The sequence below is a fragment of the Ranitomeya imitator genome, chromosome 6 (assembly GCF_032444005.1).
Source record: "Ranitomeya imitator isolate aRanImi1 chromosome 6, aRanImi1.pri, whole genome shotgun sequence".
Taxonomy (NCBI): Eukaryota; Metazoa; Chordata; class Amphibia; order Anura; family Dendrobatidae; genus Ranitomeya; species Ranitomeya imitator.
Window position 1 is genome coordinate 401,318,742 of NC_091287.1, and position 24,714 is coordinate 401,343,455.

Sequence of the window (24,714 nt, forward strand, 5' to 3'; positions counted from 1 at the left end):
AAGGATAGGAAATTAGTTCTGTTCATGAAAATCTATCAATTTATAATTAAAATATTTCCTGGATATTTCCAATGCACAATGATATTAGTAGCTTCTTAGTGGAACAATAAATGTAAATCATCATAGTAATCCCCCCCAAAAATGTAAAGATAGCACCAACATTGTTACACAGAACTTATCATCTGACGACCATTCATGTTCCACAATGGAAACAAAAGAATTGAAGCGCTCCCAATATTTTAGTGACCCACCTGACATCATTTCAATGGTTGGACGCAGCCATTTTATGAGTGGGACACAACAGTGCTTATCTGTCATACTGGCTGGCTATTTGTGTCTCCGTGGCCTGTTTGAGCCCTGTGTTATGTAGCAATGACCATTTTTTGTGTAATATTTCTTGCCCCAGCTTAATTGTTGATCTGTTGTAGCAGTTTTAGGAATATTTGATACCAACAGACCATCACGTGCCGATGCTTATACTCCATCACATTTTAAACAGCAGATTCTATCACAATTCACCATTTTAATAGTAAGTAACATACAATCTTATTGAGGTAGTTGCATTGTGACTTTTTGAATAAACCACAAATGAACAGATGTAGAATCTGAAGAGCGACCATTTTTTAATCTATAGAACGGTAGTTAACGTGGAAAATGAGTCTTCTTAAGAGATCTGTATCTCTGCATGTCTCCTGGTGAGTGATATGTGACTTATACACAACACTTATGCTGCGGGACACCGGCTTAGGCTTATAGCGCCATGAACGTCCGTTGTTTTACTAAACTTGATGACTTTCTTATTGACTGACAAGTTCTTCATACAGCCCACGAACGATCTCTTCACAGGAGGCCTCTGAGTTTCCAAAGAATCTGAAACAGAACAGCATCTTGTAAACGCTTGAAAAACTGAACAGAACAACTCAAGGTTTTCCTGGAATACACATTCGCTGGTAAAATTAGTTCTGAAATAATGAAAAATAATGGTGTGTATTTTAATGTGCTGCTACCATGTAGTTACTGACCGGTAGAACTTGGGAGAACTTCTCAAAAAAATGTATATAACTTACGAGTTATACATAACCTATTAATTATTCCATGTAAAGCCAGCAACATGATCCAGAGATTAAAAGTGAACCTCCAACTTAAAAGCCTTCAAATCGGCAAGTGATTTTGCAGAGAGAGAAGCCACAGTCAGACGTTTAGCGTTAGATTGCAGTGATTCAGATAAGTGGCCATCCGTGTAATACATGGACAGCTGAAATCCAACAAAGCATCACCTTGCTAAAGGGGCATTCCCATAATTGAAAAATATCCCCTATCCCTAGTGTGTATCGTCCACATCCATTCATAGTCGTAGGGGCTCTCTCAGGGCTCTGAATTCTGGGAATGAGCATAGCCCTGTGTGGATGTTGAGGAGGTACACATGCTCGAACTCTCCTCCCTTCTTTGTCTACAGGACTGCCGAAAGTAGCTGAGTGATGTACTTGTCTTTCTTCAACAGTCCCATAGACAATTAATGAAGCAGAGATCGAGCATGTGCACTATGCATAAAGGATAACTCTGAAATGTGGGAATACTCCTGGAATGGTACCTCACTCGATTTCAAAGGAGGTTCTAAGCATGGTGCCCCCCTCTGATGTCCAAATGCCCTAATACATTTTGGAGTGTGGAGAAAAACCTGTCGCTATCTGTGAATGTATACTGGCATGTATTTTGTTCCAATTGGGAAAAAATGCTTATATAGAACTATATATGAGAACGATGTCTGCTCCTCTTACCTGGGAGTCCACCAATGTACAATGTGGCCTCTCTGCTGGACCTCAGCGCAGAGTTGGCGCTGGCTGTGTCTTTGGACTGGTTATCCACATCCAGCTGCACTGCATTATTTTTCTGACTCACTGCAAAAAATTAAAAATAGAATTTTAAAGTAGTGAAGGAATTACAGTATTTTATTTAAAGCACAATGAAATTATAACTATCACCATAACACACATGTAAAATGCACATAGTAAAAGTGCACAGCTTTTTATGTCCTTAATCAGTACTTATCGGAAGAGATTAATTCTGCAGAACTAATTAGAGAGATTAGTCCTGCATGGTGATACTTGTTACTAACTGCCTGCCTAGCATTGGGATGTGACATTAAGCATATGCATTGGGGAAATGTAACACAGCCATGGACTCTTGCAAGCTACAGTACGTCGCTGTAAGTGTTCACTGGTCTGAACTAGTGTTCAGCCGATCTCAGGAGCCATGATTAAACTTGTAAAAAACACTGATTTCTCTTACTAACGAAGTATATTAATTGATAAAGAATTAAATTATAGCTCATCAATGTCTAATCGCTGACATCTACTAGTGACACAGAGCAGGCAATCACTACTATACAGAACCATGCACTGCTCCCCCGACCGGAGCACGACAGCTTCATACATTTCTGTGAGGCTGTTATGCTCGATCATCAGAATTTCTATGATCTGAGGAAACAATATGTGTTTTTTTCCTTCTCTTACAAAACACAATATAAGAGCTCATTCAGACATCCGTGGATCTTGGTCCGATCATGGTCTGCAATGCATGGACTGGCTGCTGGTCTACCAAATCGAGCGTGACCGCGTCATAGAAATATATGAAGATGTTCTGCTCTGGTCGGGAGACCTGCAGCCAGTATGTGCATTGTGGCCTGTGTCCAGTCCGAGACCCATGGACCTCTGCATAAGCCCCTAAATCTGTAAGATAAAATAAACTTGGCTCTGGAAGTCACCAAGAGTCGACAACTATCAGTGAATGCTTCCAATGGCTATGGATGAGCAATTTGTAATACATTTACACTGGGGCGCAAGAACTTTATTTTTGACAATAGATGATCCCAGGGTGTCCTGGGACCTGAAATGTGAGGACAATCCTTTAAACTATGTATGTATGACCCTTTTAAACACTATTGTACCTTAAGAGGTGATCTCAGGCAACACTCATATAGGGCAGTAATGAAGGAGCAGAAGGCCATGCCAACATTGTGCACCAGGGTCTTTGGCTCCTACCTAAGTTACTTACTATATGAATAGTGGGGAAGATTTCTGTTTTATACACCAGCTGTAATCCATAATTTGTTGGAGTAAAATGTAACAATTTTTTTAAAGATACACACTCCTCTATATTAATTTGGTGCATTTTTGGCTGTCATTGCCGCAGAAATTGAAATCTACTATGAGTAAGTGCAAATTTGCCCCAATTTCTAGCAATAAATAATGTTAATAAATAATATTACATTTGTTGGCCCAAATAAAACAACGCCCCTCTCAGTTAATCTGGCCTCCATTTTTCAACCCTTTTGGAAAGTGTCAGGAATAGGGGAAAACTGCATATAATATAACCTGCAACATAATTTCCAATTTTTTACCACCAGAAAACTGATGCGGAACATCAACAAATGACTCTCACCATGTTTGGAGCTGTAGGCATGCTTTACCACACTATTGTGTTATATAATAATACAAATATGAAGCACTATGGAAATAGATTATGGGATACAATAAAAATGAATAAATAACACTGTATACTGACATGTACTGGGTGCTTTTAGGGTAAAACTAAATAAACGAATAAAGGAGATTTGTATTACCTGTTATAGTATGCCATTTTCCATCACAAAGTGATGCAACAGGGGTAACTGAAGCCTGGAAATTTCCTTTATTGTTACTTATGGACAAAAATACCTAAAAAGAAAAAAAAGCACAAAAATAAAATACATTATTTCTGAATTTCATGATGAATATTCACTTGGTCTCTGTATTCACAGTGTAACTTATGAACATTAGAGGTTAACTTTTTTAGTAGTCACCAGTAAAACATTTGCAAAAAATAATCTACTCACCTTGCCTTTGTCTATGTATAGGCTGAAAATATATTCTTTTCCTTTATGTGCATGTAATAATATAGACTCCTGACTTTGTGGTCGGAATTCGAAAGATATTTCAAACTCATATCCCAAGTTCAAAGCATTATCTTAAAGAAACAAGAAAAACAAGTTCTAATGGAAGCGAGCAGCTACCTAGAACGATCACAAGTACTTCTACTTAGGTCAGACTAATCACAAAGTTCTCCCCAATAAAAATCAACCTTTATTTATCATAATTAAAAAAAAACACAAAAATTTCTGAAATATCCAAATAATGTTGGCCTGAGTGGTTTTGTTATCTAATACTATGCCAAATAAACTACAGGACTGAGTAGATCAGGAGACAGGGAAATGAAGGGACCCGATGCTTTCCTAAAGGATGCCCTAGATTGAAGCACGCAAGATTGGTGCCCCGGCTCATCGTCGTCTAGCCCCAGGAAGACAAGTTTCAAGTTCCTTTACTTACCAACAGCCACATGTCCTGACTCCTGAGCAAAATAGACCCCTGTCTCATAAGAGCCATCATAGCAAGGAGTGACCCCGACTGTTCTCCACGGCTTGGCTAACATCATCTCATTCACTTTCACATTTTTCATGCAGCCAATAAAGCTTTTCTTGGGCATTCCCTGAAAGATACAATTTAATCATGCATTATGATACTGAATATCAGACAACTGGTGCATACATGTAGGGCCAAATGGTAATGACTGCAGGAAGTTTCATGTTTATCGGACATGCATATGTCCAGAGATATCTGGACCAGCCACACCTTTACATACCCGATCTCAAGAGACTCATGTAATGAGGCTGTTGAGTTCGGATCAGGAGACTCACGGCCAGTCTGGCCATTGTGGTTCATACTCAGACCGTAAATGTCAAATATGCAACACTGGCCTAATACTACAACAACGTGTCTGCCGGTATATACATGTAGTCATATTTGTATAATGCTGATAAGACCGGGGTCACACTTGCGAGTGCAATGCGAGGAACTTGTGCGCGTCTCTCGCATCAATACCCGGCACTGCCGCCGGCACTCGGGACCGGAGCGTTCAGCTGCAAAGAAATACATGCATCCACACACTCCGAGTGCCGGCGGCAAGACTCGTGCGAGTTTCTCGCATTGCACTACCAAATGTGACCCTGGCCTAAGATCCATAATCCCAGAACGGAAGTCCTTACCTGAACCTTTAGAGAAGGGACCCCTCCAAGGTAGAGCAGTGACATATTCTCTATACTCATGTGTTTTGACAGACTTCCTTTCCGAGCTTTTAGACCGTCTATAACAAGACGACCATTTATTCCATCCCAGCTGAATGCAACCTACACAAAAAAAATTGGGATCATTAAATATTAAATCCTTTTGGCTCCTGAAAGATCGATGAATGATTGATATGATTTGTATGAGGCAAATTTACTTTTGAAGTCACATGGTTCATCTTAAGGTACCAATACTATACTGCAGATTGGTTATGGGTGTAACATTAGTATTTATCAGACTGGCAGTTAACAGTCCAGGGCTGCCCATATCTGGAACATTATGCATTTATACACGGGTGTCATGTACATAGTCATGTTTCATAATGAAGTTCTAAGGTAAAGACTAATTATTTATTAGCATGATAGCACATATAGACATAATAACAATAAAAATCTCTCAACAGAAAAAGATGCGGGAGTCGGGAGGTATTAGGCTGCCGTCACACTAGCAGTATTTGGTCAGTATTTTACATCAGTATTTGTAGCCAAAACCAGGAGTGGGTGATAAATACAGAAGTGGGGCATATGTTTCAATTATACTTTTCCTCTAATTGTTCCACTCCTGGTTTTGGCTACAAATACTGATGTAAAATACTGACCAAATACTGCTAGTGTGACGGCAGCCTTACACAATTAAGGGTAATAATATATAAACTAACAGCATGATGGGAAAAGACTATGTACAAATGCTCAACATAGCATTGAAAAACAAGTGAATTCAATAAATAATAAATAATGAGTGAATGCTTAATAATAAAAGATGAAAATTCATAGAATGTAATTAATCCAAAGTGCTCACAGATACTGAATAATCAGGAGGTATAGTTGTAATTGACGTCATGGTATTAAACCTGTATTAATTCAGTATCGGTGTCCACAGGGTAAATGCATGATAGAAGACATAGTAAATCACATAGAGAGCACCAGGCTGAATGATTTAATTGATTGGCAAGTTGTTAAGTGGCTTGTGCATAAAAGTGACAGCAGGGTCCCTGGTTAAAGCTGCGGCGAAACGCGCGTTGGGCACGGTGAGAGAGCGGGTAAGCAGCGCATAGCACCAATTAGCACTTTTCCTGACTATCACTTTTATGCACAAGCCACTTTACAACTTGCCAATCAATTCATTCATTCAGCCTGGTGTTCTCTCTGTGATTTACTATGTCTTCTATCATGCATTAAGGCTATGTGCACACGTAGGAAATGTGGTGCAGAATTTTCTGCACAAAATCCGCATCTCCTGGCAGAATCCGCAGCTGCGGATTTGCCGTGGTTTTTTATGTGGATTTTGTGCGGATTTGCCACGGAATTGATGCGGATTTTATGCAGTTTTTGCCACTGCGGATTTCTATCATGGAGGAGTGCAGAAACACTGCAGATCCGCACAAAAGAAGTGACATGCACTTCTTTTAAATCTGCAGCAATTCCGCACTGATTTCTCCGCACAACTTTTTTTTTACCCATTGATTTACATTGTACTGTAAATCACAGTGCGGATCTGCAGCATTTCTGCGCGGAAAAATCCGCTGCTGATCCGCAGCAAATCCGCATCGTGTGCACATAGCCTCACACTGTGGACACAGATACTGAATTAATACAGGTTTAATACCATGACTTAAATTACAACTATACCTTCTGATTAATCAGTGTCTGTGAGCACTTTGGATTCATTACATGCTATGAATTTTCATAAGCATTCACTCATTGTTAATTATTTATTGAATTCACTTGTTTTCCTCTACATTGGGCATTTGTACATAGTCTTATTCCATCATGCTGCTAGTTTATATATGATTACTCTTAATTGTATTATGCTACTACCTCCCGACTCCCACATCTTTTTCTGTTGAGAGATTTTAATTGTTGCTTTGTCTATATGTGTTATCATGTAAATAAATATTTAATCTTTAACTTAGTCGTGTTTCATTCTGTAGGTATCTCATGTTCAATGGTCACATAACAACAAAAACTATAACTATGTACTGTATGTTTACATAGAACTTATTAAACTACATCATGTAAGTCAGAAGTAAGTAACCTAATGCATAAAGAGATTAATCCAACTTCCATGAAGATGATTCTTACACTACGGTGTAAAGTCAATATCATGGCAAACAAAGTCAATAAAGAGAATTTCCAAAGTTAGAAACAGAAAAAGTTTTAACATTATTAATTCTGAGTGGTATTAAGGGGAGATCTCTACAGCCAATCTATGCCAAACTTACTGTGTGCCACTTCCCATCATTGTATTTTTCTTGGCTTCTTATCTTGAGCTTGTTGCCTTTGGTGCCCAAGGAAAACACAAAGCGACCCTTGGATATATGAAGGGCCAAGTAACTGGACTCCTGTTTATCAGTCATTAGGAAAATTAAACCTGCTGACTGTTCAGTTTTAACCTCTATTGAGAAGTGTGATCTGCAAGATAAGGATACAGACCAATCATTTTCTTGAGTTTCAATATACAGTACCAGACAAAAGCGTCGACAACCTGTTAATACAATGATCCAAAACACGTTTTACGGCATATGTGACCAAGAAGGAGAGGGATGGACGGCTGCATCAGATGACATGCCCTCTACTGTCACCCAACCTCAACCCAATTGTGATGGTTTGAAAAGAGTTGGATGCAGAGAGAAGGCAAAGCAGCCAACAAGTGCTCAGCACCTCTGGGAACTGCTTCAAGATGGTTGGAAAACCAATCCAGGTAGGAGAATACCATGGGGGTATAAATCGGTCATCAGAGTAAATGGGGGTACTTTGAGGGATCAATGGTTTTACACAAATTCTGATTTACTTCACGCTTGTTTCTATACTCCATGTCCCTCTGTAGTTTATCTGCTTTCAGTCTGAATCTACAATGTGCACAATCCAATAAAAAACAATGCATGAACAGGGGTGTCCAAGCTGACTGGAACTGTATATATCACCTTATTCTCTATGTACAATATTCCTCATATAACAATTATATTTCCTGTACACTGGCCATCACACATACCTCTCCTTGAAACTTCGCTTGCTTAAGTCATAAACCAGGTGACTTGCTGGAGTGTCCCCAAATCTATAGGCGCTCAGGAGAGATGTGAAGTTTGAGTGAGGGGCGCAGCCTTGGACACTCTTCAGGACAGTTTTTGTATTCAGTAGTTTGCTCACAATGTCCAGGCCTGACTGTTAGAGGAGAGGCACAAGTTCACATATTTACATGTTAAAGCCTGAAAATCTCTTTGAGAAACCCTAAATTAAAGCGAATATACGGGACAATTTATCGATAGGGCAGAGACAATTATAAATACTATTAAAAGGGTTCTCCAAATACATATATTTACAGAAATATCGTCAGTCAGAGAAGATTCAAGGACAGCATTTAAAACACGTTGGACCTTTCTGGTACATCCTATTGATAAGCAATTCATGTCTAAGACGGGCGGATCCCTCTAAATCGTAGGTCCAGCTACGAGTTTACTGTAGAGCTTTTAGGAGAGGCTTCAGGAACTGTACGGTTGCCAATTTTTGACAGTGTTTCACCGATACCCCTGAAACTTTTACGGCAGATACTGCCAAACTTGGAGCTTAAATTACCCTTTGATGAACAGACTACACTCTTTAGTTTTTTATACACAGGCATACATTTTTTCCTGTTTTTATTTTGACACTTTAAATGATTTTTCCAAGAGCAGTATTCAGAAAGTATCTGTGGGTCTCAGTATATTTTCCACTCACGTATAAGATACAGAAGAGCAAATCTAGTCTAATTGGTCTATCTACACAACAGTTATGGCTTCCTTACTTAAAGAGGACCTGGGACCTCTTCTAAAATATGGTCCTTTCAGTAAAGATGTGTATTCCTCATATAATCTCTTGTTAGAACGCAGCACTGTGCCATTCCTCTGTTAATCCTCTGGTAAAAGTCTGAATAAATTGGCTATTGCGTCTTACTGTTCCTCTTGTTAGCACTAATTAGTCTGTCAGAATGTACAGGAACAAGCGCCTTTGACAAGAAGATTGGTAATACCTAGTTCTCAGATTATTGTGCACAGCATTTCAGGAATTATAACAGAGGAAGGGCACAGTTGTGACAATAAACTTGGATTCTTCATGATGTAACAATTCTTTATAATTTCTTCTTATAAGGTCAAATTCACAAGACCGTATCATACAATTTGTGCTTGGACCAAAATTCCACAGGTCTTCCCTACCATACTAAAAGCTTCATATACGCCTATGTGACTCATATTACGGGGCAGGAGACCTGCGGTCAGGCTGGGAATTGCGATGTCAGCACCAATTGTATAATATGGACATAGAGAATTCGGCCCTATAAGAAGAAATGCTGCAGAATTGCTACATCATTTCCTAAAACATGTAAGAAGTGACAAGATCGTTCTCATGGAGCCCTAACCCACATGAGAGATGTGCTTCTAAACAGATGTGACGGGCCTAAGTGACATATAATGGGGTTCTTCTGTCTTCCATCTAACTTGCAGACTGTTATTTTTGCAAAAAAAAAATCAGAATGTGAATAGAGCTTCAGGTAAACAAACTGTTTCATACCTTTACTCCATCCCATACTGATTCTGAATATCAGAGCACCGGTTTCTGAGCATGATAAGCAGCTAAGCAAGATGAGGAATGTTCCTATCTGATAACGCAAATTGCCTCTTCAGAGAGGATGAGAACTAGAACTCTATAGCGCCACCTGTGGGAAGCAGCAGTCCTACAAGTCACTATAGTGTCGACCCTTTAATGAGTCTTGCAATATGACTTACAATAAAAGCCAAATCAGAATCTCAATTTACAGGTGCGGTGTTTCAGGGTATTACCCCTCATCAGTGCAAAGTATAAGAACTGATTTGGCTAGGAGAGAGTCTCTGGACTGAAGTCTAAGGGAGAACGTTTCTCCTTGTGGAGAGTGAGATACCAGCTCTGGCACACCGATGTAAGGAGGCTTATTCGGCGTTCAATGCTTCTCTGGGAAATTTAATATACAAATTGCCTCTTCAGAGAGAAATAGAGCTAGAACTCTATAGCGCCACCTGTTGGAAGGAGCAATCCTACAAGTCACTATTGACTAGTGATGAGTCGTTCGGGAATGATCCAGTACAAAGAGCCGGATCCCTGCTGTGACCGATGGGAGCTGGCACCGCAGTGGGAGCCGCTGAATTCTCTGAATGGCTCTAACTGTGCTTAAAATCCCAGTGTTTGGAAGACATAACTCCACCCACTCATCGATGTAATTGGTTAACAGCAAGTGGGTGGACTTTCAGCCATGGGTGAGTGGGGGTTCGAGCCACATTAACACCATCTTAAATATGTGTTCACCTATGGTAAACACATATTTAATAGCGATCCATTTAGGATCTAAAAAGAGCTGCCTCGTTTTGGTGAGTGGAGCCAGATCACCAAAAAGAGCCAGACTGCCCATCACTACGTATCGACCCTTTATTGAGCCTTGCAATATGACTTACATTAAAAGCCAAATCAGAATCTCAATTTGCAGACATGGTGTTTCGGGGTAATGCCCCTCATCAGAGTATAAGAACTGATTTGGCTAGGTGAGAGGCTCTGGGCTGAGGTGTAAGGGGTAACGTGTCTCCTTATGGAGACAGACATACCAGCTCTGGCATGCCAAGATAAGGAGGCTTATTTGCCATGCAATGCTTCTCTGGGAAATTTAATATGCAAATTGCCTCTTCAGGAAGTGGACTTGAACGCTATAGTGCCACCTGTTGGAAGCAGCAATCCTACAAGTCAGTATCCTATCTGATAAGGCATGCTCTATATGCTGCACATGAATATCTATTCAAACCATACAGATACTGTATCAGCCATTGTGTAAATAAATATATATATATATATATATATATATATATATATATATATAGACGAGCTGAGGAATTACCAAGTCAAGGTCGTTCAGTCTGAGATTCAAAGGCTGTGCACGCAGTATCAGAGGCACGGGGGCTTCTTCTGGGGTGCACACTCCTAGTGACACCTTATTCTTCTCCGTGTGGTCAAACAAGTTCTGAACAGTTGGATTTTGTAAAGCTCTGAAGTAGAGAGAAAGATTAGTAGCCAATATGAGTATGAGTGTGTGACTCGTAACTGTGACAGAAAATGGATAATGCATAAAGGCTCCAAGGAGTGGCATCTGAAGGAATCCACAGTAATGGTGTGACACCCCTATCCACTGGATTCATAATCACATTTACGTGGATTAGTCAGAGACCCCGGCTCAGTGGTCTTTAGACTGATGCTCTCCAGCTCTTATGACCTTATAACTTGCAGTATGCCGGCCATCAGGGTGAAAGAAATTGTACGTAATGTCGCCACATTGTGCACGTACCCCACATTATCCTGCTATAATGCTTGGCCCTACTGAATTACAGAGACAGAGCTTCTAAAGCAAGTATGAAAAAGGAAAATAATAGCAGCCTGAAACCCCATTGTGTAAACTGGAGGACAATGCAATTACCTTTTAATAAAAACATTTGTCATACAGCCCTTGAAGCCATTTCCTCCAATGTAGATATCGGAGGGTGAGAGGCCGGGCCTCCTGGAACTGACAGTATTTTCTGTTTCTTCTTTGTCATCAACCAAGAGCTTATATCTGAAATTAAAGAATCACTTTTATATTTTCACAGCCATAACTGACGGTTACTATTGTGTCACATATGGGGCTCAGTTGTATCTTGGGCGCACATTGGTAATATTTAGCGTCTACGACAATCTGACATGAGCTCAATGAGAAATACAGTCCAGTAACTAATGGATAGAGATTACAGGAGAGTATTCAGACTAGAGCAGCTTCACCAAGATGACGTTATCATTGAATTCAATGGGGGCCTCATAAATACTGCAGGGGAAATTTATTAGAACTGATGTTCCATACTCCAGGCCTACACCACACCGTGCTATGCTACAGGAACACTAAGGCCATGGTCACACTTGCATGTGCAATGCGAGAAACTCGCACGAGTCTCTCACATCGACACCCGGCACTGCCACCGGCACTCAGGACCGGAGCGTTCAGCTGCATACAAATACATGCAGCCACGCGCTCCAGTCCCGAGTGCCGGCGGCAGTGCCGGGTATTGATGCGAGAGACTTGCGCGAGTTTCTCACATTGCACTCACAACTGTGACCCCGGACTAAACAAATAGATTAATTGGATCCTGGACCAGCGGCCAGGTCAGTAGTCCATGACCACTGGACCCGAGCACTGCTAACCTCTTCCTGTCTGCCGGCATCACTAGCGCCTCTTCTGATTAGTAGACCCGGGACAACATCATTGTTGCAGAGTGATGCATGCATCGCAACATAACAGCGCCAGGAATGCTAGGAGGTTAACAGTGCTGGGGTCCAGCAGCCACGGACTACTGACAGAGCCACTGGACTGGATCCTGCAAATCTAATGCTCAACCATGCTAAACATAGAAAGAGCAAAAAAAAAAATATATCAACTTTTTGGTGTAAATTACAGAATAGTGACAACAGAAGCGTAAAGCAACAACTAAAACTGATTTGCTATTTTTTTCCACCATAAATCTGGAGTATTGGCTGAACCCCATCTCCCCCATATTAATAATCAGGGGGGACTCAGGGGTCCCCATATTTATGAGACAACTATAATGTAAAGTGTATGGGTAAAGTAATCAGGAATGTTACCTGCCGTTCTGCACTATGATTTTATACCTTCGCTATGTGTTTTCGGGATGTGAATACTGAGTAATATATACTAATCCTCTTCTTACAGATTTATAACCTATAGCAAAGCCGCCTGTGGTCCCCTAAATATAGCAGCTACTCTCAGAACAGCTCCACTGACGCCACGCTTCATTTGTAGGGAGATCCAAAGGTGTTAATTAATCTCTAGGGACACAGAGGAGAATGTGATGTGGTATTTAGCAGTATGTATTTAATCTCCCGCTGTTTCCGCAGACTGTAATTTATCTGGCTGGGGCAATGTACATTACTGTGTGCGCTTCATGAGGCTGGCATCTCAATAATGGAAAGGCAGATGCAAGGAATATCTGCGGATCTGGTTACTGGGAAGTGCCCTTATTATTGTTTTACTCCTTGCATTGTGAGATGATTATTCAGCTTGAAGCTTTGCCTCTTATCTTCAGATATTACATTTTCACAAAGTAATACTGGTAATACAAATTCCAGCAAAAGAAAAACCTTTCTATAGAATCCTGGCCCATAGTATGTTACTTTCCTATGTGACCTTAAAGGTGTTGAACCCCTTCTGAATCCGTTTTCACCCAGTAAATAATAACCCCTATACTTACCTCCAGTGCATGCGCGGTTCCAGCGACGTTGGCCACTCGTTCCCCCACGGTTCACATGACATTGTTCTGACACTTGACCCCTGCAGCCAATCAGCGCTGCTTCACTCTCCCATCCCATCACACCTCCCATCCATTTTTATAAACTGTCCATAACCACTTACTCCATTTGACAGTCTTGGAACTTACTCATTATCGTTTCTTATCACTGACACGTAGTGAAGCTTTCCATCACTGTACTTGTCCCTGGATCGCAGGTTGACATTGGAGCTAGTAGTGGTTACAGTCACTGTCCCATCCTCCAGAGAAACATGTAACTCATCAGACTGCAGGAAGAACAATGGGAGATTACAAGAAGAAGATATTAATACATTGCGTGTGTGAGTAATACCTGCGTGTTAATACACAGCCCCATATGTGAAGCACGTGACAGTATCAGATCTGTATGGTGGGACTGGGCAGCGCTCACACTTTGCTGTACTGTATGATTTGCTTTATATCTGAGCGAAAACTGACGATACGTTGAGATTAGTTTCCAACAGTTATTTCACTCATTGGTCTCAATGGTAAAAAAGATAGATAATAAAAAAGGTTGATAACAAGGGAACTGAGGAAGCGCTCAACTGTGAATCTGATGGTGGACCAGTAGATATTGCTGGTAAGCCACCAGGATGTCTCCATACTGAATTCAGCACAGATGTAAAAACAAACTTCCTCCTGGTAGGTGTTTTGGTGTTGCTGTTACCAGCATTTTCTAGTACAATGCCGATTTCTGAATCCTATTCTGGTTGTATGACATAATCTAATCTGCGGTATAATAAATTGGCACTCAACTTATATGCGTTTGTTGCTTAGAAAGTGGTATTTTATTGCAGTCCAAAATAAATAAAGACGTTTCGGTCTAAACACGACCTTCCTCAGTAAACCGACTGCTCTCGTGATGTAACTAAATGGGTGTTACTGTACCCCAGTCAAGGCCAAAGAGAACACACAGGGGCTCACTCTGTAAACATATGGGGGAGATACGATTTTATGTCCCTAAAGACCAAATGGTGTATGGCTTCAGTTAATTCATGGAAGAAGAGGCCAGCCAGCGGCGGACACCGCGTTAGACACGCTACTGCCTAACTACACTTGGGTGTGCCCATCTTATTACCTGTGACCTCTTCAACAAGCAACTTTAACTAGATACGTTTTAGGGTATACCCCTCTAATCTCCTCTGTAACGTCTACGCTTAGCTAACCATACTAGCCTCTTCTTCCATGAATTCTCCCACATTCTCCCACATATGTTTACAGAGTGAGCCCCTGTATGTTCTTTTTGGCCTTGATTGGGGTACAGTAACACCCATTTAGTTACATCACGAGAGCAGTCGGTTTATTGAGGAAGGTCGTGTTTAGACCGAAACGTCTATATTTATTTTGGACTGCAATAAAATACCACTTTCTAAGCAACAAACGCATATAAGTTGAGTGCCAATTTATTATACCATATATTCACTGGTTTGGGGAACCTATTTTGTGCACCAACACAGCTGTGCCACGATATACTTCACTACAATCTAATCTGCAGTCATGGGGAAGCGACCATCGCCGCTCTATGACCACCCTTGTGAACACAACCTCAATGTGCACGAAGTTATACTCATATTGCTTAGAAGTGGACAAATAAGAATAAAACCTGTACTACTGAAGAAGAACAAACCTGTGTATTGTGATTCAGCAGCATGGCATCCACCTGAGGAGTCTGGAAGCCAAATGATGCCTGGAAGTCACCAGGGAAGGAGAAGCCATCTGGCTTCAGGCCCAAAGTTCCTCCATTAGAGAACTCTGCAGAACGGATTTTCTGAAACGAAAAGGGAAAATATATCTTCAGGAAGACATCATTGTAAAAGTGTCAACCATGTCACATTGTCAATAGGACATAAATATTTGCTTCAAAAAGGAGCAGCCCAACTAAACAATAAAAAGAGTCCACCAAACTGCTCCATGAGCCTTAACAAAGCTAACTGTTCTATATGACTGTCATTATACTGTTCAAACATAGCCTAAATCTCTGTATAAGAAGTAGAGTGGATTTGTGAATACAGAGCTCTATTTATTTTATACTGATTTACAGGCTGTATTGTTGTCCGGAACTGCATTTAGAATTATGTGGTCTTCAGAGCTGAAATCTCCAAGCATTTCTTTCTGTCTACTACTAAAAAATACAGGTTCCTAAACATGTAACTGGATTTATGTTGTTGTGTTATGAATTGATCGCTGCAGGCCTGTATCCCAGCAGAGGATGCTGCAGACAGCCAGATAATTCTCCTTTAATAAAGGGAGGTAATTCTACATAAATGCCTGAAATCTGCTTACAGAGCGTATTTCCTTTGTGGACTATGATGTGGTCACTAACAAGAGAAACCCTCTATGATACCATAGTAAATACAGGGGTGTCCGCATAAGAGAACCCCTTTATCTAAATCTACAAAACAGCAGTTCTTAAAATGAAAAGATATCACTTACGCTCCATTCGCTGTAGCACCTCCTGCTGACTCCGTACATTTCTTTGAAAGAGGCGGCGCTCACAGGGGTCCTTACATTTTTAACACATCCTCGGAAAGGTGGAGTTTTTATATTAAACCTGTTTAAAGTGGACATAAAATATATACAGTATTGTAGACATATTAATGCAACATTGACCCCGGGAGGTTAAAGCATTAATAACGTTTCGAACAGGGCTTCATGGACTCACTTTTCTCTAAATTCTGATGGGGCTCCTCCCAAATAGTATGTGCCAGTAGTAAATACATCCACATCTGCAGCATTTAGGACCTCCTGACCTTGAAGAACACGTATGACTTTATCGCTGGGTGCGAGCAGAATCTGAATCTATGAAGGCAAGGAAATATCCGCTTATTTACAACAGTATGGCTACAAAATGATATAGCGACTTATCTACCGTAATACCTTGATTGAAAGCCAATGACAGAATGTAGGAAGTAGTATAGCGAGTTGTACAACACGGTTAGCACTATGGTGCCGATGAAAAGTAGATTTAGTACAGCGTCAGTAGGAAAAACCTAACAGAAGAAGAGGAAGAACCCACTACCAAGGTAAAAAGAAAGACGTCAGGAAAACATGGCCTGATAAGTGAAATAATAAAAAGTATACACACAGTATGTGACTACTTACACGGATTTCTTCTCCGGTATTTACACGCTTCAATGTGGGATTTTTCTCTTGCTGCTCTGGATTAGAATTTATTTTGTATTTAAGGACAAGGAGGCCATCTTCAATTTCAATACTGATGTAACTATCCTGCATTTAAAATAAAACTATCTGTATAAAAGTCATAATATACAGTGTATGTATGAGTATTGTATGCCTACACATAAGTCAAACTCACACATTGCTTTATATTACGCGGAATCGATTTTGGATATCTAAATACCTCTTTTTCTGCAAAATATAGCAAGCCGACATCTGAGGTGGTCCGGATGATTTGCTCAAAGCGCAAGATTTTGATGTTGGGCACATTGTATGATATGCTGGCATAGCCAATACCTTCAAAGAAAATTTGTTCTGATTCTTCTTTATATCTATGGCAGTAGAAAGTTGTTTAGTTAAGCAATAAAGTGAAAAATAAAATAAAGAATGCCCAACTATTTTGCACATAAAACTAACATTCACTCAATACAACATAACCAAATGGAGCTGATGGTGGCTGATCAATTACTTTATGCTATGACTACAAGGCGACTTTTACAAACCCAATAGTGACAATGACTGTGGTCATTTTAAGTGCATTTAGTTTTATTTTAAAAATGTGCTCAGCATGGTGTAAAAAAAAATACATTGACCTACCAATCCTCCATACAAACGTGTGAACTCAATGGTTCCTGACTGGCTTTGACAGTCATTCTCCGATTCCACTGGAGGACACCAACATTGCTACAGAGGAGCGACATGGGATAGGTTGGTAAGTATATGTTTTCTTCATTTTTAGACAATGCTGGGCCCATTGTTAAATTAAAAACAGGGCTGGACAACCCCTTCAGAATCTAGTAGGCTTGGATATTTGGCAATGATCGCAAATAAATCTTGTTGACTAGAATGTCACATAGCTAGAGTCTGTCATGTGTCTGAACCTCTAAGCCAGTGCTTTGTGGTCGCCTTCTCTATCCGCTGAGCTACAACAGATACACCTTTTCTCTGGCTGTTTAGTTTCTAATATCCTTACTGCAGGATTTTTAGGGTAACAGGTCTTTTCATTTACTCATTTGTCTGCATTATCACCTTTAAGGTGCGGCTTTATACTTTTTCCCCCTGCTGGTATTACCTACTGCTGATAGTCTCTTTTGGATGTTCAGTCATACTGCTGTAGTTTAAGCCAGTCAGTGAAAGACCAGCTAGGGTTTATTTAGCTGCTGTTTATATTCTTTACCCTGCACCTATCATTGGTTTATTGTTAGGAACTAGGTGGAATATCTACTAACAGTATATATTTAATCCCTTTGTATTTCGTGGGTTGTTTTACTCACTCTGGGTTCTTTTCTTTTGTTTTCAGTACACTCTCCCTTTTGTATGTAATTTGCACTCTGCTCTGCCCTTCGGTTCTTTAGAAGGATCGTGAAGCGCTTGAAGGCTTTTCAGGTAGCATAGTTCCAAGTTGACATAGTCTAGTCTGTGGTTAGGACTATCTCGGCTCATGCAGGTACCACTAGGGACTGGGGGGTCAGAAGCTCTAGTCTGTACAGTTGTAGCTTTTAGTGTGTTACCTATTTTCCAGATTGAGTTGCTACACTACCATAACAGAATCTCTATTGGTTAGAGAATGGGCATCACAACATTGTGATTTTTAACAAGCATGGCCAACCTGTCACCAATAACCCCACCTCTCATCAAACAGACCAACATCTGTTGTCCATCCAGATGTTTTAAACTGTGAATAGTCACAAATTTTCTGTTTAGAGTCTGCAATGATGATCTGTAGTGGTCCACACATCTAGATTCACCCTGGAAATGGTTGTCTACTTTGGACAATCCCTAGACTCCACAATAATGAAGTGATAACTGCTGTGACCCCCCAATGATCAGCTGTAAGCACTGGGGAAAGACAGCAATAAGTGTTCGTCTATGCATTACCATGGGGAAATGAAGCATTACACAGCTCGCATTCATATCCATGTGCGGCCTATGTAGAGCATGAATGTGCTCGATCTGTCATAGATTACCCCTTTATTAACTCAGAAATTCCAAATAAAGTATTAAAAAGCAGCCAACCTCTTTACAAGCATACCTTTTGCAAGGTTCAACACTAGTTGTGTCAATATTGAATGTCTGCCGGAAATTGTACAAGCTGATTGGATTTTGGTTCATGTCATCTAGTTCAATGCAGCCTTGGTATTTTGGAAAATTCAATCTGGGTGGAGGCTTTTAAAGAAAAGAAAAAACAAGATTAAGAAGGAGGACGCTATGTATTCATACATCGTAGATAAACTATTGTTTTTACCTAATAGACTGGAATAAGACATTGAGCCATTTTCCTCTTTAACTCATATTAAGCTACAGGACAAGCTAAATCACATACATGTAAGTGGAGATTATTAGGATGCAATCCTATTATCAGCCATAAACTGCATTATAATTCTAGACAACAGCACTGTAGGACAAGATTGAGTACTACTGATTGGCAATACTGAAGCCTGAGAATATAGAATATTTGACTGGTACAAAAGACTGATAACATATTCTAGAAATGTTTTAGCTTCATAAACTTTTCTGTTGTTTACTATGGTAAAATAGTAGATATGAAAACTCGAAACCAGAGTATAAAAAAGTTAAATTTGGGGAATGCAGAGGAAGGCCTTTATCAGGTGAATGCAGCGTTATGCTTTTACTGAAAGCTTACAATGTAAAATGTATTGGTAAGAAGGCCTAATAATATTACTAGTAGGTTCTGAGTTTTGGCTAATAATGTGGGGATTTTTTTTCTGGAATATTCCTGTGTTTTTTTTCTTTTTAGTTGGAGTTGGAAATAACTTTTTCCCATTAAGATTGTTAATTGCCACATAGGTTGGCCTTAATGGACTTGTGTCTGTTTTCGCTTTGTTAAAGTCATAACTAACCTCCTGACGAAGACCAGTGTTGGTGGAACACACATTGAGCTGTTTTTTTACATTGTATACGTATTTTTTAGGGAAAAGCCAGTTCTGGAATTCAATTCTCTGTGCAAAATGGGGGCAGATAGATTTAGAGACTCCATCTGTAAGAAGCTCCGAGACAAAGGGGGCTGGCTAACTGGGGAATACTTATTACTAAATAACTGTTACAGAATAAAACTCAATTTTACTTTACATTTTTACCTAAATATCTGCTTAAATCGCAGAAAAAGATTTGCCTCTATAGTAATAGCAACCGAAAAAGAAAACCCATATAGCTGGTTGTATAAACTCACAGTGAAGTCATCTGGGTATCCTCCAACATAAAACACAACCTCGTCAGCATCCAGATCGAGCAGGGTGTGCCTCTGGGCTTCCGCTGTGTATGTGCGGGTCGGATCTGGCTTATTGGAGGTGAATGATTTTGTGTAATTCAGAGTAACATATTGGTAGATCCTGGAATAAGACATTACATCAGCTAAAGCATATTATAACAACTGATACTATAAATAAGAACATTAGCACATATCAGGTAGAAATGTATCAGTCATAATGTATATTTAATGGCTGTGATTCATTAAGACTCATGTTTTGTATGTCAGTCTTAATGTACGTCAGTCTTACGCGCAGTATTAAGTGGCCACTTAATGAATTTGGTACTCCGTTAGTGTCTGGAGTAACCTTTCTGGTGTAAAGAAATGCCAGGTCCCCAGATCCACCCATTTTGTGGAAAATGCCCAAAACTAGCAAGAGAAAAGCTCCAAAGGTCACAAAATGTTTTCTCAATTTTTAATATTTTTCAAAGTGTTTTACGCCAGATTTATGGCACAAACACTTTGATGAATCATGGCCTATGTCCTACATATGGCCCGGAGGTTGTACATGTTTGCCATAAAGCAGAGACATTGTCAGTGAAATCCCATTAAACTTTCCACATTTCTCCATTCACATCCTCACCTTTCTAGAACAACTCTATCCAATATAGCTTCTTCTGTTTTACTGGATGAAACAAATGGGTCCACATTGATTTCAGCCTCATTACCTCCAAGATTATAGACACACATGAGACGGCCATCTTCAACACCTATGCCAATGTAATCCTTGGAAGTCTGTAAAGAGAGAACGCTGGTCATATTCTCATAGAACATACGCTAAGATAGAAAATCATCTTGTATTCTGTAGCTCACCAGCAATAACTACTTATTGCAAACCATTTTATATCTCTGTGTTGGGTATATTTTTAAGTGAAGGTGTAAAGTGAATAATTTGTCTTTATGTATAGGAAGAGCTGGCATTTTAACATTGGTAATGCACTTACATCTTTACTGCCCAGGTACATCACAAACATGTTAGCAGAGAGCTGGCGTTTCCTGCGATCTCCTCTACTTGGCGGTCTTTGAAGGAAGAATGAAAGTGAAGTATAGGCCTTTAAGTCTTCTAAATTGCTAGGGGGTCGCACTTCCACTCCAGAATTGCCATCAAACCTCATTGGTACAACAACCTATAAAGAGATGATCACATTGAGATGGAATGGGAGACAATGCTTTATGCTACAGGGCGACAGAAATACAAGGCGCAGATTCTCCTACCCTCATGCACATGATCATTGCCCTAGCTACTACTCTGCATTGTTGACAACAGTCAGAGATTTGCTTTATAGCAGCCACATGGACTAGAGGAAGAATTTTGAGGGCATTCTCTGCGAAGAAAATGTGCAGGAAGGTGGAGGAGGACAGCTGTAATATCACCGAGAGTGTTGTCATTGGTGGACCTTGTGTTATCCAGCTACAGCTTTATAATATAGCTGTTAAATTTCATTATATTTCTGCCAGTAATGATAATGGGATGACTACTAAGAAGTGATCTCTACAGAACATGGAGAATGTGAATGAACTGTCTAACTATTATGGGGCTCCATAGTCAAAGGGAAAACTGCAATTAGCAATTGGGAAAAAAAACATCGCCATTCATAAAATAACATTTAAACAATAGGTTATATTTGATAATACATTCCCTTTAAAGAGATTGTCCGCTACTACCAATAACATTGGTCCAAGAGCAATCCGACAAAATATCAGATAGCACTTGGAATGAAATATAGCCATGTGCACGAGCCATAATGCAGAATTAAGACAGTTTAGTTTTTCAGTTCACTTTGACCTGACTATGAACAATTACTGTAAGTAATCCAAGGAGGACATACTGAAGAAAAAAGACAAACACTCAAGAAATCTGTATAAAGGAAGTAATGTGAGGCATGAGGAATAATAAGGAAGTAATGTTAGGAATAAGAAATAATAAGGAAGTAATGGGAGGAGTAAGGAATAATAAGAAAGTAATGTGAGGAGTAAGGACTAATAAGGAAGTAATGTGAGGAGTAAGGAATAATAAGAAAGTAATGTGAGGAGTAAGGACTAATAAGGAAGTAATGTGAGGAGTAAGGAATAATAAGAAAGTAATGTGAGGAATATGGAATAAGGAAGTAATGGGAAGAGTAAGGAATAATAAGGAAGTAATGGGAGGAGTAAGGAATAATAAGGAAGTAATGGGAGGAGTAAGGAATAATAAGAAAGTAATGTGAGGAATATGGAATAATAAGGAAGTAATGGGAGGAGTAAGGAATAATAAGGAAATAATGGGAGGAGTAAGGAATAATAAGGAAGTAATGGGTGGAATAAGGAATAATAAGGAAGTAATGGGAGGAGTAAGGAATAATAAGAAAGTAATGTGAGGAATATGGAATAATAAGGAAGTAATGGGAGGAGTAAGGAATAATAAGGAAATAATGGGAGGAGTAAGGAATAATAAGGAAGTAATGCGAGTTGTAAGGAATCATAAGGAAGTAATGTGAGGCATAAGGAATAATAAGGAAGTATTGCGAGTAATAATAAGGAAGTAATGGGTGGAATAAGGAATAATAAGGAAGCAATGGGAGGAGTAAGGAATAATAAGGAAGTAATTTGAGGAATAAGGAATAATAAGGAAGTAATGGGAGGAGTAAGGAATTATAAGGAAGTAATGGGAGGCGTAAGGAATAATAAGGAAGTAATGTGAGGCATAAGGAATAATAAGGAAGTAATTGGAGGAGTAAGGAATAATAAGGAAGTAATGGGTGGAACAAGGAATAATAAGGAAGTAATGGGAGGAGTAAGGAATAATAAGGAAGTAATGGGAGGAGTAAGGAATAATAAGAAAGTAATGTGAGGAATATGGAATAATAAGGAAGTAATGGGAGGAGTAAGGAATAATAAGGAAATAATGGGAGGAGTAAGGAATAATAAGGAAGTAATGGGTGGAATAAGGAATAATAAGGAAGTAATGGGAGGAGTAAGGAATAATAAGAAAGTAATGTGAGGAATATGGAATAATAAGGAAGTAATGGGAGGAGTAAGGAACAATAAGGAAATAATGGGAGGAGTAAGGAATAATAAGGAAGTAATGCGAGTTGTAAGGAATCATAAGGAAGTAATGTGAGGCATAAGGAATAATAAGGAAGTATTGCGAGTAATAATAAGGAAGTAATGGGTGGAATAAGGAATAATAAGGAAGCAATGGGAGGAGTAAGGAATAATAAGGAAGTAATTTGAGGAATAAGGAATAATAAGGAAGTAATGGGAGGAGTAAGGAATTATAAGGAAGTAATGGGAGGCGTAAGGAATAATAAGGAAGTAATGTGAGGCATAAGGAATAATAAGGAAGTAATGGGAGGAGTAAGGAATTATAAGGAAGTAATGGGTGGAATAAGGAATAATAAGGAAGTAATGTGAGGCATAAGGAATAATAAGGAAGTAATTGGAGGAGTAAGGAATAATAAGGAAGTAATGTGAGGCTTTCCTTCCGCGTCGGGTTCATCTTGCTCGGAGCTCACCTTATTTGCCGCATCTCGTGCTTGCTGAATGAGCTCTCTGATACGACTCACACTCTCAGAGATGTTCCCTAAAGGCATAAGACTATTGATGCGATTCATAGCATCAAAAACATCAGGAAGGCTTCCACTCAGCTTCATCACTAGAGTTTAAAAATAAATTAGAAATTACAAATCTATCCACATATTTTTACTCAGTGGTCACTCTTTTAAAGCACTACCCCAGCATTTTTTTTAATTATTTCAGCGCTAGAGCGGTGGCACCAATTTAAGTTTCCTAGTCTTATACTTTCCAGCCGCTGTCTTAAGCTCATCTGTTGACTGTTACTTCTGACTGACCGGAACCATAGGTAACAGTAACAAGCTCTCAATCTAAGCCTATGAGAGGCTCGTTCTGGCCTTGTTCTGGCTCTCACAGACTTGCATTGAAAGCTTGTGACCTCTGGCTTGCGTGACAAACACTGGAGCGATCCGGCAGGTCACAATCTGCAGGAGATGATAGGAGCAGCACCAAGAGCAAAACAAGACAGTGGCTGGTAAGTATATTACCATGGGCAGGGAACTTACCACTCCAGTGGTAAAATAACAAAACCTGGAGTGGTGCTTTAACCCCCCAATATTCCGTTTTTTTTCTTTTGTTTTTGCACCTCATTCTCCCAATGGTCATCACTTTTTTTATTTTACTATAGCCATATGGGAACTTATTTATTGCGGAGAGACTTGTAGTTTGGAATTACGTTATTCTTCTTGCAATACAATGTAATGGTAAATGTGGAAAATTTTCATAGGGGAAATGGTGAAAAAAAATCAACAATTCTGCAATAGTTTCGTGGGTTTTACTTTTATGCCGTTTATTGCGCAGTAAAAATGACCTGACATCATAATCTTCAAGGTCATTAAAATTACGGCGACATCAAACTTTTATTTATGTAAGTGGTGAAAAAAATGTGACGTTTGCATAAAAATAAAACATTTCAAATAATTTCTCTGGCCTAAAAAAACCCCCAAAAAACTCTAGAAAGGAATTGGAGTTGATGCTCGCAAAAATGTAGCAAAATGTTTAAAAAGTCGCAATTGATAAAGCAGATGCAAATGTCTGGAAAAGCAAAACCACACCCACAATGGTAAACCTGAAAATGGAACAGGCGAATACATAAAATAGACTTTAAAAAGGTCGTAAATACGGTAAAAAGGATTTGGCGCAAATCAAAAACAGGCATAAAATTCCAAAAACTAGCCAAAAAATATAAACCAATAGTT

At 39.5% G+C, this 24,714-nt stretch overlaps 1 protein-coding gene across 1 annotated transcript in view; it reads right to left on the reverse strand.

Moving 5' to 3' along the window:
* Positions 1 to 606: 606 nt before the first annotated feature.
* LAMA3 (laminin subunit alpha 3) overlaps positions 607 to 24,714 on the reverse strand; it is a 366,270-nt gene continuing 342,162 nt past the window's right edge. The window contains exons 57-77 of the mRNA XM_069731213.1: positions 23,458 to 23,597; positions 20,908 to 21,090; positions 20,547 to 20,698; positions 19,886 to 20,045; positions 18,728 to 18,861; positions 16,880 to 17,027; positions 16,621 to 16,746; positions 16,181 to 16,317; positions 15,952 to 16,069; positions 15,146 to 15,286; positions 13,630 to 13,766; positions 11,625 to 11,759; positions 11,052 to 11,199; positions 8,151 to 8,320; positions 7,381 to 7,570; positions 5,081 to 5,221; positions 4,365 to 4,524; positions 3,875 to 4,005; positions 3,623 to 3,716; positions 1,779 to 1,898; positions 607 to 870 (exon numbers count right to left, since the gene is read on the reverse strand). Of these exons, the coding sequence (XP_069587314.1) occupies positions 725 to 870; positions 1,779 to 1,898; positions 3,623 to 3,716; positions 3,875 to 4,005; positions 4,365 to 4,524; positions 5,081 to 5,221; positions 7,381 to 7,570; positions 8,151 to 8,320; positions 11,052 to 11,199; positions 11,625 to 11,759; positions 13,630 to 13,766; positions 15,146 to 15,286; positions 15,952 to 16,069; positions 16,181 to 16,317; positions 16,621 to 16,746; positions 16,880 to 17,027; positions 18,728 to 18,861; positions 19,886 to 20,045; positions 20,547 to 20,698; positions 20,908 to 21,090; positions 23,458 to 23,597 (3,011 nt within the window). The 3' untranslated portion in view covers positions 607 to 724. The remainder of the gene's footprint in view (positions 871 to 1,778; positions 1,899 to 3,622; positions 3,717 to 3,874; positions 4,006 to 4,364; positions 4,525 to 5,080; positions 5,222 to 7,380; positions 7,571 to 8,150; positions 8,321 to 11,051; positions 11,200 to 11,624; positions 11,760 to 13,629; positions 13,767 to 15,145; positions 15,287 to 15,951; positions 16,070 to 16,180; positions 16,318 to 16,620; positions 16,747 to 16,879; positions 17,028 to 18,727; positions 18,862 to 19,885; positions 20,046 to 20,546; positions 20,699 to 20,907; positions 21,091 to 23,457; positions 23,598 to 24,714) is intronic.